The 17,391-nt window shown below is 41.0% G+C and overlaps 1 protein-coding gene across 5 annotated transcripts in view; it reads left to right on the top strand.

Moving 5' to 3' along the window:
* The window catches only part of CDON (cell adhesion associated, oncogene regulated), a 100,740-nt gene that overhangs the window by 53,696 nt on the left and 29,653 nt on the right, over positions 1 to 17,391 (top strand). For all 5 annotated transcript variants that reach the window (XM_023516772.1, XM_023516771.1, XM_003795925.3 and 2 more), the window contains 6 exons: positions 4,278 to 4,576; positions 6,180 to 6,354; positions 9,978 to 10,109; positions 14,002 to 14,205; positions 15,977 to 16,158; positions 16,637 to 16,742. In XM_023516772.1, coding sequence (XP_023372540.1) covers positions 4,278 to 4,576; positions 6,180 to 6,354; positions 9,978 to 10,109; positions 14,002 to 14,205; positions 15,977 to 16,158; positions 16,637 to 16,742 — 1,098 coding nt within the window. The remainder of the gene's footprint in view (positions 1 to 4,277; positions 4,577 to 6,179; positions 6,355 to 9,977; positions 10,110 to 14,001; positions 14,206 to 15,976; positions 16,159 to 16,636; positions 16,743 to 17,391) is intronic.

Below are 17,391 nucleotides of genomic sequence, written 5' to 3'. Positions count from 1 at the left end.
AATAAGAGTGGCTCTGCTCAAAATTGTTAGCCGAACATCAGATAATAATGCAGGAATTTGGCAGAAAATGGGGTGTAGGGCAGCATTCCCCAAACCTTTTGGCACCAGGGATGGGTTTCACAGAAGGTAGTTTTTCCACAGACTGGGATAGGGATATGGTTTTGGAGTGAGTCAAGCACACTGCATCTTCACCTCAGACCATCAAGCAAAGTCTCCTAAGAAGATACAGCCTCAATCCCACACATGTGCGGTTTGCAGTAGAGCCCATACTCCTTTGAGAATCTAATGCAGCTGCTGCTGTAACAGGAGGCAGGGCTAAGTGGTGGTGGTGGTGTGAGTGACTCGGAGCAGCTATAAATGCAAGTGAAGCTTCACTCCCTCAGCACCTCCTGCTGTGCAGCCCAGTTCCTAGCAGGACATAGACTGGTCCTGTCAGCGGCTTGGGGTTTGGGGACCCCAGGTGTAAGGACTCTTAAATGTTACAGACACAGCTGATGGATCTAGGACAGGCATCCTCAAACTACAGCCCACGGGCCACATGCAGCCCGCCTAGGACATTTATCCGGCCCACTGGGTGTTTTTGCTGCTGCTGCCTGTCCTACTTTGCAGCCAACTTGTCCTGGGGCCTGTAGTCTGACCCTCCAATGGTCTGAGGGACAGTGAACTGGCCCCCTGTTTAAAAAGTTTGAGGACCTCTAGGTACATGTTAACCCCCAGATCTGAAGCCCTTGTAAATTACATAAGCAGCTTGTGCAGCTTTTTCAGGCAACTGCCTTTAGATTCCCTTGCTCTAGGGTTTCCACCTGCAGTAGCCCATCCTCTGCCTTCCTCCTGAGGCTTCTGTGTCACCTCTTCTGCATGTGCTATGCTAATTACTAAGATCCAGTTGAGTTTACTAAAACTCAAAAGAGTGTATAAGAATTGGCTTCTTTGCCCCAGAATTTGAGCCTTATTAAATTTCGACATACAGCCGTTTGCTTTGTTCATAAAGAAAGGGAGAGTAAGCAGTCAGAGAGAAAGGGGACTCCCTCCTTTCTTTTTATTTTTCCCGGAGAGTTTTGGTTTTTGAGGTCCTAGATGTACAAATATTTGTAGAGTGAATTGTAACCCTTCAAAACTACAATGGGAGTTGGTCTGGGTTTCCTAAATAGTTTCGGAAGAGGGTTGTTGGTAAGAGTGGTCACAGTGGGAGCATATTTGACATGTCTCGTACCCTTGCTTAAATAGTTTCCATTCAGAGTTGCTGTTAACAAACTCATTTTCATTGCCATAGTTGTATCAGTCTCTTTTCAGCTCATTCTACCTTAAAAAATGCTCACTATCTATTTTACCCATTTCAGAGGTTTGGGTTTTTTTTTTGTTTGTTTGTTTGTTTGTGATGATTTTACTCTGACATGACTATAGGGAAGAGAGTTTTTTTTTCTTTTTTTTTAACCTCAGAATATTCTAGAAAAAAACGTAATGTTTCATGAATTTACATGTTATGCTTGCTTGGGGGGCCGTGCTAATCTTCTCTGTGAGTTGTTTTGAAGATACGTTGAGGTAATATATATGAGAACACTTTTGGAAGTACTGTTAAAGTCTTTTAAATTGTTTCTAGTATCTTGTGAATGCCTGGATTGTATTAGTGGGAACAGAAGAGGAAGGTTAATTGACTCCTCCTCTTATTAAAAGTTGTGGAAAAGTCTTACTGAAATGTTACAGAAGTGGATTGTTGTTACTTCTTCACCAGACAGGCTGCAACATGAAATTTCTCTCATGCCTCTCTGTAAACTGAGGCCTATGGCATTTAAACTCTTCTACAGCCAAATACCACTTCCCAGTGGAGAACTGCCCAGAAGGTGCACGGAACTCCTCATGATAAAAGGTCCTTCGCCGCTACCCAAGCCACAGCAAACTGCCTCTACTTCTAAACCCACATCTCTGTGTTTGCAGGCACCAACTCACGTCCTGCACTTCAGCCCATGGTCTGACTCATTATACAAACATAACTGTTCCAAGAGCAATATTTTGAAGTTGTCTGAGTGAACTTAATTAATTTTCTTCTACATTATTTCCTCACTAGCTTTTGTTTTCTTGGGTGGAGGATGCTTCTGGGATACCCTTTCTGCCTTTTAAATTGAGAGCTGCTTTTTTTTTTTTTTTTTTTTTAGACAGAGCCTCAAGCTGTCCCCCTGGGCAGAGTGCCATGGCATTACAGCTCACAGCAACCTCCAACTCCTGGGCTCAAGCGAGTCTCCTGCCTCCACCTCCCAAGTAGCTGGGACCACAGGCGCTCGCCACAACGCCCGGCTATTTTTTGGTTGCAGCCGTCATTGTTGTTTGGCGGGTCCGGGCTGGGGATTCGAACCCGCCACCTTAGGTGTACGTGGCTGGCGCCTTAGCCGGTTGAGCTATAGGCGCCGAGCCGAGAGCTGCTTTTACACTGTTAGTCTCCTTTTGTGTTGGTTGTCTCCTGAAGTGGGGTAGTTCTCCTAAAAATGAATGGAAAATAAACTATAATGTTGTTGTCCTGTGCTCTCTTACTCCACAAAAGGAGTGAAAAACAAGAAGATTTTTTGTTGCCAATAGTAATAATACTTTAGAGAAACCCAGCTGCCGTTCCTGGGCTGGCTGCATGGGGAAGTGCGTGTTCATGAACAGCTCCCCTGCACTTCTTTCTGACAGCTGTTGGATTTTTTTTTGGCCAAGGCTGGGTTTGAACCCGCCACCTCTGGCATATGGGGCCGGCGCCCTACCCTTTCGAGCCACAGCTACTGCCCCTGACAGCTGTTGTTGCTCAGTCTCTTGAACCCTCATTTCTTCATCTGTAAAGTGGGAGTGGTACCATTTACCCTAGAGCGTTGTTTTGAGAATTAATCAGGATTGTGCTTATTAAATATATAGCACAGTGCTTGGCACGTGATGTGCTTAGTAATTTTCTTTGGATATATGCAGTCTATTTATTCCAATACATAGAAATTATTTCACCTTCTGTATATTCTGTATTCTGTCTATAGTATTAAGCCTGTCTGCTTGTTTTATCTGTCTTTAGATTTGCAGTTTCTTAAGCCAACCTTCAGTTCTGTCCAAAAATAGGACTTGGAGATAATTAAATTCTTCCTTTATCTGTGCTGGTCTTGTTAGTTTCATTTCTTCCCTCCTCCTTGAAGGAGACTATCTGCTGTGCCAGGACAGGTGTCTGTGGGTGGGGTGGCTATGGCTGCCTAACAGATTACCCAAGAGATTGAATTTGAAACAACAGCCCTTCATTATTTCCTATGATTCTGGGGGTTAACTAGATACAGTAGGCAGGTCTGCTACTGTCCTTGCTTGGAGTCACTTATATAGTTGTGATCAGAGCCTGGGGCTGGAGCAGCCAATGCAGATTTGCTCAGATGTGTGGCACCTTTGTGGGGGCTGGACCCCCCCATGTCATCTCTACATGTGGCTAGCTTGGACACCTATATATGGCGGTCACATCCTGAGAGCTGCCTTCCTATAGCCTGTGCTTGGATTCAGTGTGGGCAGAGGCTGCCCAAGTGTGTGAAGACAGGGTAGCATTTCTGCAGACTAGCTCCTCAGTGGGTGAAAGCCTAACTCTTGACCATTTTCTTGCTATAAATATCACCTTGTTCTCAACAGAATGTGTTATTTATTGTGTTTCTGGAATTGAAGCCTAATGTTCTTTAACTTATAATCTTCTGAGGTTAAACTAGCAAATTATTGTATTTATTTATTTATTTTGAAACACAATCTCACTCTGTTGCCCTGTGTAGAGTGCCCTGGCATCACAGCTCATAACTACCTCAAACTCTTGGGCTTAAGTGATTCTTCTCCCTCAGCCTGGGACTATAGGCAACTGCCACAACATCTGGTTATTTTAGTAGACAGGGTCTTATACTTACTTAAGCTGGTCTTGGACTCCTGAGCTCAAGCAATCCACCTGCCTTGGCCTTGGGATTACAGGCATGAACCACCGTGCCCAACCTAAATTAGCAAATTATTATTGCAGAAGAGGGAATACTAGTAGACAGCAAGGAAAAAATGAGAACTTTTAAACCACTAAACTATTGCATCATATAATTGATTTTTCACATAATTCACTTACTGCTCCATGAGCAAATTGCTATTAGAGGATAAATGTTTCCATGAATTATAAAATAAAACATTTTCTGTTTTAACTTGAAGGGCTCAAATTGTGCCAATAATACCAGTGAGGGCAGTACTATCCCAAGCTGGGTAGAAGACGCTGAGATGGTGAGTTTCTTTAAGCCATTTCCTTTCTCTCCCTACAGTACCTTTTGAAGCAAATACAAAACCAGAAGCAGTCACACCTTATGACACCACTCAGAATGATGAGAGAGGTAGAAGAGATGGTTTAGAAACTGGATTATTAAGCTCAGTTCCAGTGAAGACATACTCCAGGGCAACAGGCTCGTCTTCTGAGAAGAGTGCTAGTGCCACCTCTGTCCCTGATGCTCCCATCATACTGAGCCCCCCACAGACCCACACACCAGACACGTACAACCTGGTGTGGAGGGCAGGAAAGGATGGTGAGCTGCCCATCAATGCCTATTTTGTGAAGTATCGAAAGGTAATGTCTTCTCATTTGTCACTGCTCTCTCCTCACACTGTAACACTGTTTGTATCATATACCTTATTGTGTACTTTGTGGAATAGCAGAGAACAGACAAGAGTGTTTCAGAATGGTGAGTTTGTCAGTTACTCCACCAGTCATACTGCATTTGCCAATCCTGTAAAAGCAGCAACAGTGAAGTATAAATAATTTCCCCCAAAAGTGGGGTTCTAAGAACCCAGTGATGTCCTGACAGTTTTTTTATAAACCACTTTTAAAACAGTAATTTCTTACCTCTCTAAGTAGAATATAGTTTACTTGGCAAATAAAGCAGTTTCTTATTAGAAACAACTATTTGAATAAGGCCTTCTTGCATAATCCCTGATGATTGCTTGCATTTTAAATTGTCCTAATTGTATTAGTAAAATCTTACATTGTTCAGTCATTTATTTTGGTAAACCTTGGGCACCTGTCAGTTGGTTCTTCCAATAATGTGTTCCCCACCCACCCACCCCCGGACTTTTATTAAAGCAGAATGAAAAGTCTCTTCTCGGTTCAGTGAGACTACTAGATGTGGGAGGGGATGGATTCAATATTTGAAATCATTTTCTTTGTCCAAGACATGTTGGTGTCCATTATTAAATGGGGTGGTTTCAGTGACTAGAACAACTAACGTGGTGATCTCTCTTTTTTTTTTTTTTTGAGACAAAGTCTCACTATGTCACCCTGGGTAGAGTGCTATGGCATCATAGCTCACATCAACCTCAAACTCTTGGACTTAAGCAATTCTTTTACCTTAGCCTCCCGATTAGGTAGGTGCCCGCCACAACGCTCAGCTATTTTTTTGTTGTTGTTGTTGCAGTTGTCATTGTTGTTTAGCAGGCCCAGGCTGGGCTTGAATCTGCCAGCCTCAGTGTACGTGGCTGGTGCCCTACTCACTGAGCTATAGGCACTGAGCCTAACATGGTGATCTTTTAAAGTTTATCTTCTATTTCCAACCTGATTTTAGATGAAGGAAGTGAGTTTTGCTGGTAGGTAATCTTACCTACTCTGCAAAATTGTCTCTTTTTTTCTATTAACCAAGAAACAAGTGATTAGATCTCTTTTTATTTCTTCCAGTACATACAGAACAGTGTCAAGACATGAAACAAGAATGTTGGAAATATATAGTACATAATTACATAATGCACATACATACAAACATATAATATCTATTTTGACATATATTCATTGTATATATTGTATGCTACCAATAATACACATTATTATATCCCTATTTTATTCTTCTATTAGCCCAGTAAGAAAGAAGATACTGTTTTTATTACAGCTAGAGGGAATGGACTCTGGGAGGGTGGTAACTGGCTGGAGACCACACACTCTAGTGGTCAGTAGTGGGGCTGGGAGTCTTCACGGTGAGAATTACTGAGTACTTGCTAGAGGTCCCCTTTATTTCTTATTGTGAAGAAGTACTGTCTTTATTTATTTATTTATTTTTTACATAAATGGTGTATTACTCCCCAAATACCTCTAGAATTAAGTGAATTCTAATTTTTATCAAATTTCACTGAAAGGTTTTTTGCCTTCCATCTCCTGTTTTTCTGGCTTCTTTTCTCTTGGACAGCTGGACGATGGGGCCGGTATGGTGGGAAGCTGGCACACAGTTCGAGTCCCAGGAAGTGAAAACGAGCTTCACCTAACTGAACTGGAGCCGTCGAGTCTTTATGAAGTCTTAATGGTAGCAAGAAATGCAGCTGGCGAAGGACAGCCTGCCATGCTCACCTTTCGGACCAGCAAAGGTGAGCACAGTCCTCCTTCAGAGGGATGAGCTGGAGAGTAGAGATTCTTATATGTGAATTCACTAAGCAATCCTATTGCAGCCCTCCCTACCTTTTTGGCATTTAGGTAGTTATATTATTCCATTCCATTTAGTATTCTATAGGTGTTTTGAGAGCTCATGATAAGCTAACATGAGGGCAGGTGATGCAGGGAAAACAAAGATGACCAAGATACAGTCTTTCCCAGTGGAGCTTGGACTTTGATAAGGAAGTGAGACATATACTTAAATAACAACTACAAGAGAAAATTTAATTCTGTTCAGCGAATATTTACTGAATACCTTTTGTGTGTTAGGCAATAAACAGAACAGACAAAACTCCATGGCCTTTTGGAGCTTACATCCTAGTTGAGAGAGACTTATATCTAAGTTGTAAGTACATTAGAAGGCGACAATGCAGGCTCGGCACCTGTGGCTCAAGTGGCTAAGGCGCCAGCCACATACACCTAAGGTGGCGGGTTCAAATCCAGAAGGTGACAATGCTAACAAAGAAAATAAATGAAGGAGTGGATATGGGAAGTATGTGGGCTAGGAATTGTGACAGTTGAAGCAGGCGAGCTGGGAAGTCCTCAGTGAGTGAGCCAGGACTTGAAGCAGGGCAGGTAGAGAGCTGCATGGCTGTCAAGGGGCAGAGCATTGCTGGCAGAGGGCAGAGTGAGGTGTGCTTGGTGGGCCTGAGTAGCACTGAGGGGTCACTGAGGTGGGAACAGAAGAGGTGAGGAGGCCGTGGGGAGGTGCTAAGGAAGAAGGCAGGTGTCCAGGTCACACCGCGTCTGTCAGCATTGCCAGGACCTTTGTTTTGCCTCTGAGTGAGCTGAGATGAGCCAGAGTAGTTGCACAGAGGAGTGGCAAGATGTTTGTTCCAGCAGGATGATTCTGGCTGGGAGTGTGGGTAGACTGGAGGAGGGCAGGAGTAGGCGGCAGGTGCAAGTGCGATGAGAGATTTCCCAAGACAGTGCTGCAGAAGCACCAAGAAAGCACTTACTCTCTCTGTGGGGCACCTTGTGAGGGAAAGCTGGACTGAAAAGATACCATCATTCATCACATTACCAGAATTCAAACTAGACCACAAGGCTACAGCAACTGAAACAGCATAGTATTGAGAGAAAAATAGAGACACAGACCAGTGGATAGAACCGAGAAACCAGATATGAAGCCATCTACTCATAACTGACTGATATTCAACAAAGCAGATAGCAGTGCACACTGGGGAGAATAAGCCCTATTCAATAAATGATGCTGGGAAAATTGGATAGTCACATGCAGAGGAATGAAACAGCAGGACTTCTGCTTCTCACTACTCATAAAAATTAATTCAAGGTAAATAAAAGACTTAAATCTAATGCATGAACCGTAAGAATTCTAGAGGAAAATATAGAAAAACTCTTTTAGATATTTACCTAGGCAAAGAATTTATTACTAAGATCCCAATGGCAATAGCAACAGCAACAAATATAATTAAATGGGACATGTTAAATTAAAGAGATTCAGTACAACTAAGGAAATAGTAGAGCTAATAGACAACCTACAGAATGGGAGAAAATATTCAAAAATTATACATCCAGTAAAAGACGAACAGCCAGAATCTACATAGAACGCAAGCAAGTCAAGAAAAAAAAAAAAATTAAAACGTGGACAAAGGACGCAAACAGAATCTTTTCAAAGAAGATAAACAAATGGCTAATGAGTGTATGAAAAAATGTTTAACATTACTGCTCATCAAGGGAATGCAGATTAAAAGCATAGTGAGATATCACCTTATCCCTGTTTGAATGGCTTTTATTAAAAAGTCCAAACACAGTAGATGCTGGCATGGATGCAGAGAGGAAGGGACACTTATACACTGTTGATGGGACTGCAAATTAGTACAACCTCTGTAGAAAACAGTATGGAGATTCCTCAAAGAATTAAAAGTAGATCTACCATGTGATTCAGCAGTCCCACTACTGGGTATTTATCCAAAGGAGAAGTTATTTTATCAAAATACACCTGCAGTTGCATGTTCATTACAGCACAATTCACAATTGCAAAGATGTGGAAGCAACCCAAGTGCTCATCATTTCATGGGCAGATTAACAGAATCTGTGGTATATGTGTACGATGAGTACTACTCAACCATGAAGAAGGATGAGTTAAGGCATTTTGTAAAAATCTGGATGGAGCTAGAGATCATTCTCCTAAGTGAAGTATCTCAAGAATGGAAAAACAAACGCCATATGTACTCACAATTAAATTAGAACTGATCAGTGAGCACACATTTGGGCAGAGGGGGGTAAAACTTAGTGGAAATCAGCAGGGGGATGGGAGAAAGAGAAGAGGGAAAAAGATCTATCTTCTGGGTACAGTGAACGCTAGTTGTATGACAGGCACACCTATAGCTGGAACTCAAGTGTTACAAGAGTGGATATAGCTTAAAACAATTTAAAATTAAAAAAAAAATTTATGAAAAAGAAAAGATCCCATCATGGCTTGGCCATGAATGAACCGAGACTTCAGTGGGTGCAGATGGGAAACTAGGCAGAATAGTATTTGATGGCGCTATAATAAAACAGTGATGTCAAGATTGAAGAGAGACTATCTAGAGCAGTGGTTCTCAACCTGTGGGTCGCAACCCACAGGAACTGTATTAAAGGGCCGCGGCATTAGGAAGGTTGAGAACCAATGATCTAGAGGCTTTTGAAAAAGACCTTTTCATCTATTCACTGAGTCTGGCCAGAAAAGTAGTGAATATTTTCTATTTAAAATGTATCTTGTGGCTTGGCGCCTGTGGCTCAAGCGGCTAAGGTGCCAGCCACATACACATAACGTGGCAGATTCGAATCCAGCCCGGACCCACCAAACAACAGTAATGGCTGCAACCAAAAAATAGCCGGGCCTTGTGGCGGGCGCCTGTGGTCCCCGCTACTTGGGAGGCGGAGGCGGGAGACTTGCTTGAGCCCAGGAGTTGGAGGTTGCTATGAGCAGTGAAGCCATAGCACTCTACCCAGGGGGACAGCTTGAGGCTCTGTCTCAAAAAAAATAAAAAATAAAAAATAAAATGTATCTTGTGTTAATTTTCACAGCTGGTCCTTAGATGTCTATGGTGCCTGACCTATAAAAACTAAATAATAAGTATACATGTTCATTTTTTTAAAAGTCACCCAATTTTCCTTTTTAACTCTTGAAATGTTAAAGCAGTGTGATAATTTTCCTGTGGAAAAACTTAACAGAAGCTCTTTAATGTTGAATTTTATATTTTAGAATTAAGAAATATGTACGGTAAAAAGAAAAGCAGACCAAAAGTTTGAAAACCTTCACTCTAATCATTCGGCTTTTTCACTTATGGTTTTCCTATGCGTAAATTAAAGTTAGGATATTGAGAAAAGACACTCTTTAGCTTTCCCTTGAAGATACTAGAAGAAGACAAAGTAACTTTTTGTCATTTCCTCAGATCAGCCATGTATTTGTAATACAGGTTAAGTTTAGATGCTATGGCAGATAAGTTCATATATTTATTCCTATATACCAATAAAGTTTCATAGGTACTTTTTTAACTTTGCATATATATAAGCTCTTGTTACAGCATATGTTTTTTAACCTTTCTAGAGAAAACAGCATCATCAAAAAACACGCAGGTGTCCTCTCCACCTATGGGCATCCCTAAGCACCCTGCTGTTTCAGAGGCTGCAAACAGCAACTTTGGAGTGGTACTCACAGATTCATCCAGGTACAGTGGAGGTAAAGAAAATCATCTTTATTTTATTCACTTTGTTTACGAGTGTCACAGACCAATGGCAGATTGGGGAGGTGGGGTGGAAAGGATATTTATTTATTATTCAGACTGTATCTTACCAGATAGCTTTTTCAGGGTCTATGTCAACCTTTTTTTTTTTTTTTGAGACAGAGTCTCACTATATCACCCTTGGTACAGTGCTGTGGCTCACAGCAACTTCAAACTCTTGGGCTTAAGCGATTCTCTTGCCTCAGCCTCCCAAGTAGCTGGAACTACAAGCTCCTGCCACAACACCCTGCTATTTTTTGGTTGTAGTTGTCATTGTTGTTTGGCAGGCCTGGGCTGGGTTCCCACCCACCAGCTCCAGTATATGTGGCTGGTGCCCTAGCTGCTCAGCTACAGGCACCAAGCCTGTCAACCATTTTTTAAAATATCGTATATTTAAGCTTTGACTACTCAGTGTCAAGATTGGCATTTAACTTAATAAACTCAGATTAAGAATGCTCTGGTACTAAGTTTTAGAACTCAAGAAAAGGGGTTTTCTGTCTGTTTTCTTGTAAGAAAACTAAATTTGTGCTTTGAACTTTGAAAGTCTGACTATTTTTGTGTTAGACTTATCAAAAGGTATGGTGGTACCTATAGTAATTTATTTTACTGGAAGATTACATGTCATATTCACTTTTGCTATCTGGTTAATCTTAACGGTTTTTAAATATCTCTGCAATAAAATTTTCAAAACACTTTTTAATTTTTAAACCTCACATTTATGAGTTCTACTATTACAGCCTAGAATGCTTTTTCTGACTATGCTAATATGTTAATATGTCAGGACATCAAAGGAAGAATTAAAATTTCCTTGGGAAGCTCTAAGAATTTCCAGGCTTCTCTTCCATATTTTAATGGTTTTTCATGGACTGATCTCAGACAAAGATAAGTCATAATGTTAGAACTCCCCTCTGGAGCACCTGTGCTGCTTCTATCAGGATCCTTCTGACCTGAGCTCTTCTGCCTTCAGGCACAATGTTAAACAGATTACTTATATCAGCTTCATGTGAATAAAACCTATATCTAGAAAGTAAAAACCTTACTATTTATTTTATTTTATTTATTTATTTCTTTTTTGAGACAGAACCTCAAGCTGTCGCCCTGGGTAGAGTGCTATGGCATCACAGCTCACAGCAACCTCAAACTCTTGGGCTTAGGCGATTCTCTTGCCTCAGCCTCCCAAGTAGCTGGGACTACAGATGCCCGCCACAGTGCCTGGCTATTTTTTGGTTGTAGTTGTCCTTGTTGTTTGGCAGGCCCAAGATGGATTCAAACCCGCCAGCTCTGGTATATGGGGCTGGCGCCTTAGCTGCTTGAGCTATAGGCCTGAGCCCTTACTATTTATTTTATACACCCTCTGGTTGACACTGTAGGAAATGCTGGAACTGCCAAGCTAAAATATAATAATCCCTGCCTTCATGGAATTCACAGTAGAGTGAATACCCATAACAACATAGTGGGTCATATAGACAGATGTACCATTTGAGTGGTGCATGAGGTTGTATCCTGGTGCTGAGGAGTCACACGAGCAACATGTGAGTCATCTCTGGGTGTAGATGAACAGGGGGGTGGGTGCTTCTCACCACCTTGAGCAAAGCCTTGGAGGACAGGGATGATACCGCTAGGTGACGAAATAGGGAGACACCTTTTTTATGCAAGAGACAAGTAGCTGACATATTCTAGTTTGCTTAGAGATTAGAGATTTTTATTTTTAATGTGAACAGGTGCTGTGGGAATGACACAAGTGTAGGGGGGCAGTAGGTGCCTTGTATGGTTCACTTAAAAGTTCAGTCTTTTCCTTTAAAGGATTTTAAAGAGAAAGAAGGTGGGAGGAAAGGCAAAAGATGAGGAAAGGCAGAAAAATACTTAGGAGAGCTATGGTGTAAACAGAGGAGGGGAGAAGGCCTGTGTGGGGATGAGGGACTAGGGTCTGCACTGGGTAAAGAAAGGGATTTGGGCTTGATTACCTAGGGACCATTTACTACAAAGATAGGAAGAGCTCTTAGGTGAATATCATGGATTCAGTTCTGGAAATCATGCGTCTGGAGTTATTCAAGCAAAGATAACCATAAAAACTGATTTGTTTAATCTCTGTAACAGATTTAGGAGGAAAGCAGCATGTCTGTTTCAGGGATTGGGGAACTGCAGCTTGGGTCAGTCCTGCCCCCTATGGCCCTCCAGAAGGTGGAGGAAGTGGGGAACTACTGCTCACATCTGGGGTTTTAACTGCTCTTTTCTATCTTATCAGCAGTCGTGTGTTATTTCTTTTAGATAGTGAAGATATTCTTCTCTGTAGAGATATTTTTCCCAATAACTTTCTTTTCCTGTTTGACCTGTGGTGTTTGATGAGTTTTAACCTTAGATAAATCAACATAAGATGTTTGGTTTTCTAGTAGAATTAAAAGAGAGATTCACTAACAGTTCTATTCATTCTGTTTCCATTGCTTTCTATCTTAAAAGGAATACAGTAAGTATCCCTCAAAGGTGCCTGCTTTGACTATATTCCTTTTTTTATTCCTTAAGGAATTTGTCTTTAACATGTCATGTTTTTCTCCATACAAGTAGCACATGCAACACTATTTATGAGGGGCTGAAGTGGGAGGTGTTGTTCAGTTGAGGAGCATGGCATAGGCTAGATAGAGATGGGGCCCCTTAGTTGTTTCCCCAAATTAGGGTTCCCACAGCCCAGAGCCTTCTAGCGATAGCATACCAAAAGATTGTTTGGTCTCCTGAGAACCTGCTCACATCTACAAAATTCACAGGTGATTAACGTAAAGCAGAATGGCAGTTTACTAGTTTGCAGTGCCTCTGTCCTGTGGACTAGATTGTTGTTGTCAGTATTCTTCCTGGTAGGGATGAGTGGTATGCCAGCGACAGTACAGTGTACCATTTGAGTTGTGCACAAGATTGCTTGGTCACCAAGAGGGGCTGAGTGCACAGTGCTGAGGAGCTTTCTCCTGACCTCCCATCTGCTGCAGGGTCTAGGACTCCAGACCAGCAGTTCTAAACCTGTGGGTCACAATCCAGAGGAACTGTATTAAAGGGCTGCAGCATTAGGAAGGTTGAGAACCACTGCTCTCGACTGTTTGGTTTGTGGGTTTGAGTGTCCCTTGTCCTTGGCTGTGCTGTCTGAAAATTACCAGATATTAGCTCCCTGGCTGCTTTTTCCTACATGTTCACGTGTTTCCTGGATAGCAACTTGCTTTATTTAACTATGTATCCAGTCTCCTGCCTTCTTCCTGAGCAACATTCTCTCTTCCCATTATTATCAGTATTGATTTTACCAGTCAGATTTTATCTCTGCTGCTTGCAGTCTGTGTTTTCAAGTAACATTCCTGTGTCCTTGAGGAATATTGAGATAGACTATAATATTAGTAATTAATATAATGGTGGATTGCTGAATGTATTTTATGTAGCTTAGATAGATAAAGAAAATCCTTTAAATAAAGAAACACGTAGTTGTATGTATTTATTATAAATTATAACCACAGTCATACTTGAAACTCCAAATAATAATTGAGTAGCTGGCAGTACTGGTGCATGCTGTGATGCCTACCTAATTTTTGTATTTTTTGTAGAGATGGGTCTCGCCATGTTGCTCAGGCTGATCTTGAACCCCTAGGCTCAAGTAATCCTCCTTCCTCGTAGTGCTGAGATTACAGGTGTGAGCCACTGCACCAGGCCCCCATTAGCTTTTAACAGAGGACAGGAAGATAGCCATAGTTTTACTGATCCTGGCAAAAAATTTGGTGAAGAACATTTAATAACATGAGGTTTGGGGTTTACCTGTTTATTTAAGTAAACTCTGTCTCTGACATCATGGATTATTGAAATAAATGTTTCCGTTTTTAGTTCCAGAGGCACCAGATCGGCCTACTGTCTCCACAGCATCAGAGACATCAGTCTATGTCACTTGGATTCCACGGGCAAATGGGGGCTCTCCAATCACTGCCTTCAAGGTTGAATACAAACGCATGAGGACTAGTGCCTGGCTGGTGGCAGCTGAAGACATTCCTCCTTCTAAACTTTCTGTGGAAGTTCGAAGTTTAGAACCAGGTAGTAGAATTCAAACATTTCCTTTTATTTTTGCCATCAGTACTAAATGTTAGGTGCGTATTTTTAACAATCTTACATATTTTCTAATTGCTAAAGTGATGGATGCTGTATAGAAATTTGAGAATAAAGAAAAGAAGGGAGTAAGCACTTGATATGCTCCCATCCACCAGATAATTGCTGCTTATATTTTGGTATATTTTTTCTTCCCTTTCTTTTTCTTACTACCAATAGGATCATGCCATTTAAACATTGTTTTACCACCCCACTTCCCTCTTATGTGCATTTTCCAATGTCACTAAAATTCTTCACAAGCTCAACGTTTAATAGCTGTTTATCTTCTGTGCATGTAAATGCATCATAATTCACTTTATCATTCTCTATTTCTGGCTTTTAATTGTTTCTGCTTATTTGCAATTAGAAATAATGCAGTGAATATGTTTTGCCATGACGGAGCATTTTGAGAGGAAGAGTGCTTGTTGTTTGGTTAACAACAAAGCATCAGGGCTTGGCACCTGTAGCACAGTGGTTATAGTGCCAGCCCTGTACACTGAGGCTGGCCGGCTGGGCCAGCTAAAGCAACAATGACAACTGCAACAACAACAGCAACAAATAGCCAGGTGTTGTGGTGGGCGCCTGTAGTTTTAGCTACTGGAGAGGCTGAGAATCACTGAAGCCCAAGATTGGAGGTTGCTGTGAGCTGTGACACCATGGCACTCTACCCAGAGTGACATAGTGAGATTGCATCTCAAAAAAAAAAAAAAAGTATCAGTTTGATCTGATGCTGAGTTTTAGCACACTTGTACTTAGCACTTAGTTTTATGAAAATAAGACGATTAACACTTGCTTGTTCTTTTAAGATTTGTTCCAACCGAGGAACCCCACTCTTCCTCCCCAAAGTCTTGGGCCATATGAAAGAATTTAAATTGTAGAAGAGAAAAAGGATAAAGAAACTTTGTTTACTTTTACTTGTTTCGTTTTCCTGGCCATTTTCAATTCTGGACTTTAAAATATACATTTTGCCTGTGTCAGTCTACACAGGAGCAGAGGAGCATAGCATTGCAGCTGGGAGAAGGCAGAAGTGTGGGCCCAGCTATGCAATAGTTTATGCATTGAAAACATTGTCTTCAGAAGCCTAATAGTTATTTTTGTGCTATTAGGAAACTCGCATTAGGATTCTAATTTATTTTTCAGTCAAATTTTCAGAAATTCACAATCCTTAGCACTTTTTAAAAGCTCTCAATAACTAATCCAAATAAATTCCTTCTGCTGCAGTGTAAATCTGCACCCTATAGCAGTGAACCCAGAATGACATCTGCTGTCACCTGCATAGTGCCTGTTGATGAATGTATTCACCTTCTTAAACTTCAGTTGTTTCTTTCGAAGTGAAAAGAGCCTAGTTTGGGGGACAGAAACTTCAACAAATACTGTCTTTGTTGGGTATGACTTAGAACAGGATGATTAAAGGAGTAAATGTCTGCTTTCCTGTTCTTTGCCTGCTCCCTCTATGAGAAGACACTTAATCTTTTGAGGCCATCTTTCCTGGGGACTCCTAATAAGGTCTTGGGATCTTGAGCATAGTGCATTGAGCAGCCACCTCCAGCTTATTGAAATACTCAAGTGTGGGAAAATTTGCTTACCATGTAGTCTTCAGAGTATTTTATTTTATGACAGAGAGATACTTAACCATGCTTGTCACATTTGACACCTTCACCTGTCTCCTTAAAGCTGTTTTTAGTTACGAGGTTTGTTTTGTTTTTGTTTTCCCCCAAAGGTTCAACATACAAATTTAGGGTCATTGCCATCAACCATTATGGTGAGAGTTTTCGGAGCTCAGCGTCTCGTCCTTACCAGGTGGCTGGGTTCCCCAACCGTTTCTCCAACCGTCCAATAGCTGGGCCTCACATTGCATATACAGAGGCCGTCAGTGACACTCAGATCATGCTAAAGTGGACAGTAAGTGAATGTCTTCTTGAGTAAGAAGGTTTTCTGGTTTGGTCATGTTAATAATCAACTTAATGTTCTCATGACACTACTATGGATAGCAAATTTTTGAACTTTTAATTGAGGGGAAGTGGAAGGGCAGCAATACTAGTCTAAAAGTCCGTGTTATAAGGGAGGGCAGGGTTAAAAATAAAATTATTATCTCTTGAACTGTCATCCCAGTGTAAACTTAATAGACATCTTGCAATTATTTCATTTTGAACCAAATGTACTTTTATGCTTTTGAACCTATTATATAGCTTTATTTTTGTTTAGCCCTTCAGTAAGCTAAATGCTCTTAATACCTTTGAATAATATCCCTTAAAAGTAACCATTAAGTATGTTTGTAAAATGAAGCTAAAAAAATATTACTGCACAGATAAATACATCTTAATGGATGTGAAAGTTAAATTTATTTTTGTCTTTGACAAATCTTTGCTCTATTTTTTAGTACATTCCATCAAGTAACAATAACACTCCTATTCAAGGATTTTATATCTATTACCGACCAACAGATAGTGACAATGACAGTGATTACAAGAGAGATGTTGTAGAAGGTAAGCTTTGGGGGAAGAGAGTTTATAAATGTTATGAAATGTATCATTCCAGGTTAAGGTAGAGTAAAAAAATAGAATGGTATAAGTTCTATTGCTGTTGAATTTGTACTAAAGAAAGCCAGTTTTTCTGGTTTTATGCATATAATACCTTACTTTTTGGTTGTAGAAACAGTTAAAAAAGTATGGGAGAGATCTGATTTGTTAGTAGTTCATCCAAAAAAGTTTTTATTTCTGTTTTGTTTAAGTGAACAGTGACCTGAGTATAAAAATCAATTGCAACCTCTAACCACATTCAAAAAATGTCTCACTCAGTTTTATTAAAGTCTGCACCAGAGAGATCATACCCACTTTTAGAGATGTTGAGAAATTGGAATGCATGTAGAGAAATAAGAAAACAAAATTGCTTTTCTATTGCATTGAAAACAGAACCTAGAATTTTGCACACGTCCGAAAGGTCCTACAGGACCAGGCTGGCCCTGCCTGCAACCTCAGCCGCATGCTCTGAACCTCTTTCTGGCTTTTCAGTTTCCTTGTGCACACCAGGAGTTTCTTTTGCCTCAGGACCTTGGCACAGGCTAGTTCCTGCTGCCTACTGTGCTCTGCTCCCAGCCCTTTATCTAGGTGTCCCTCTTCCCTCTGTTCTGTGCTT

The sequence above is a fragment of the Otolemur garnettii genome, unplaced genomic scaffold (assembly GCF_000181295.1).
Source record: "Otolemur garnettii isolate 467f Iridium unplaced genomic scaffold, OtoGar3 scaffold00097, whole genome shotgun sequence".
Lineage (NCBI taxonomy): Eukaryota > Metazoa > Chordata > Mammalia > Primates > Galagidae > Otolemur > Otolemur garnettii.
The sequence above is the reverse complement of the archived record's forward strand: the minus strand, read 5'-3'. Positions and strand labels throughout refer to the sequence as shown.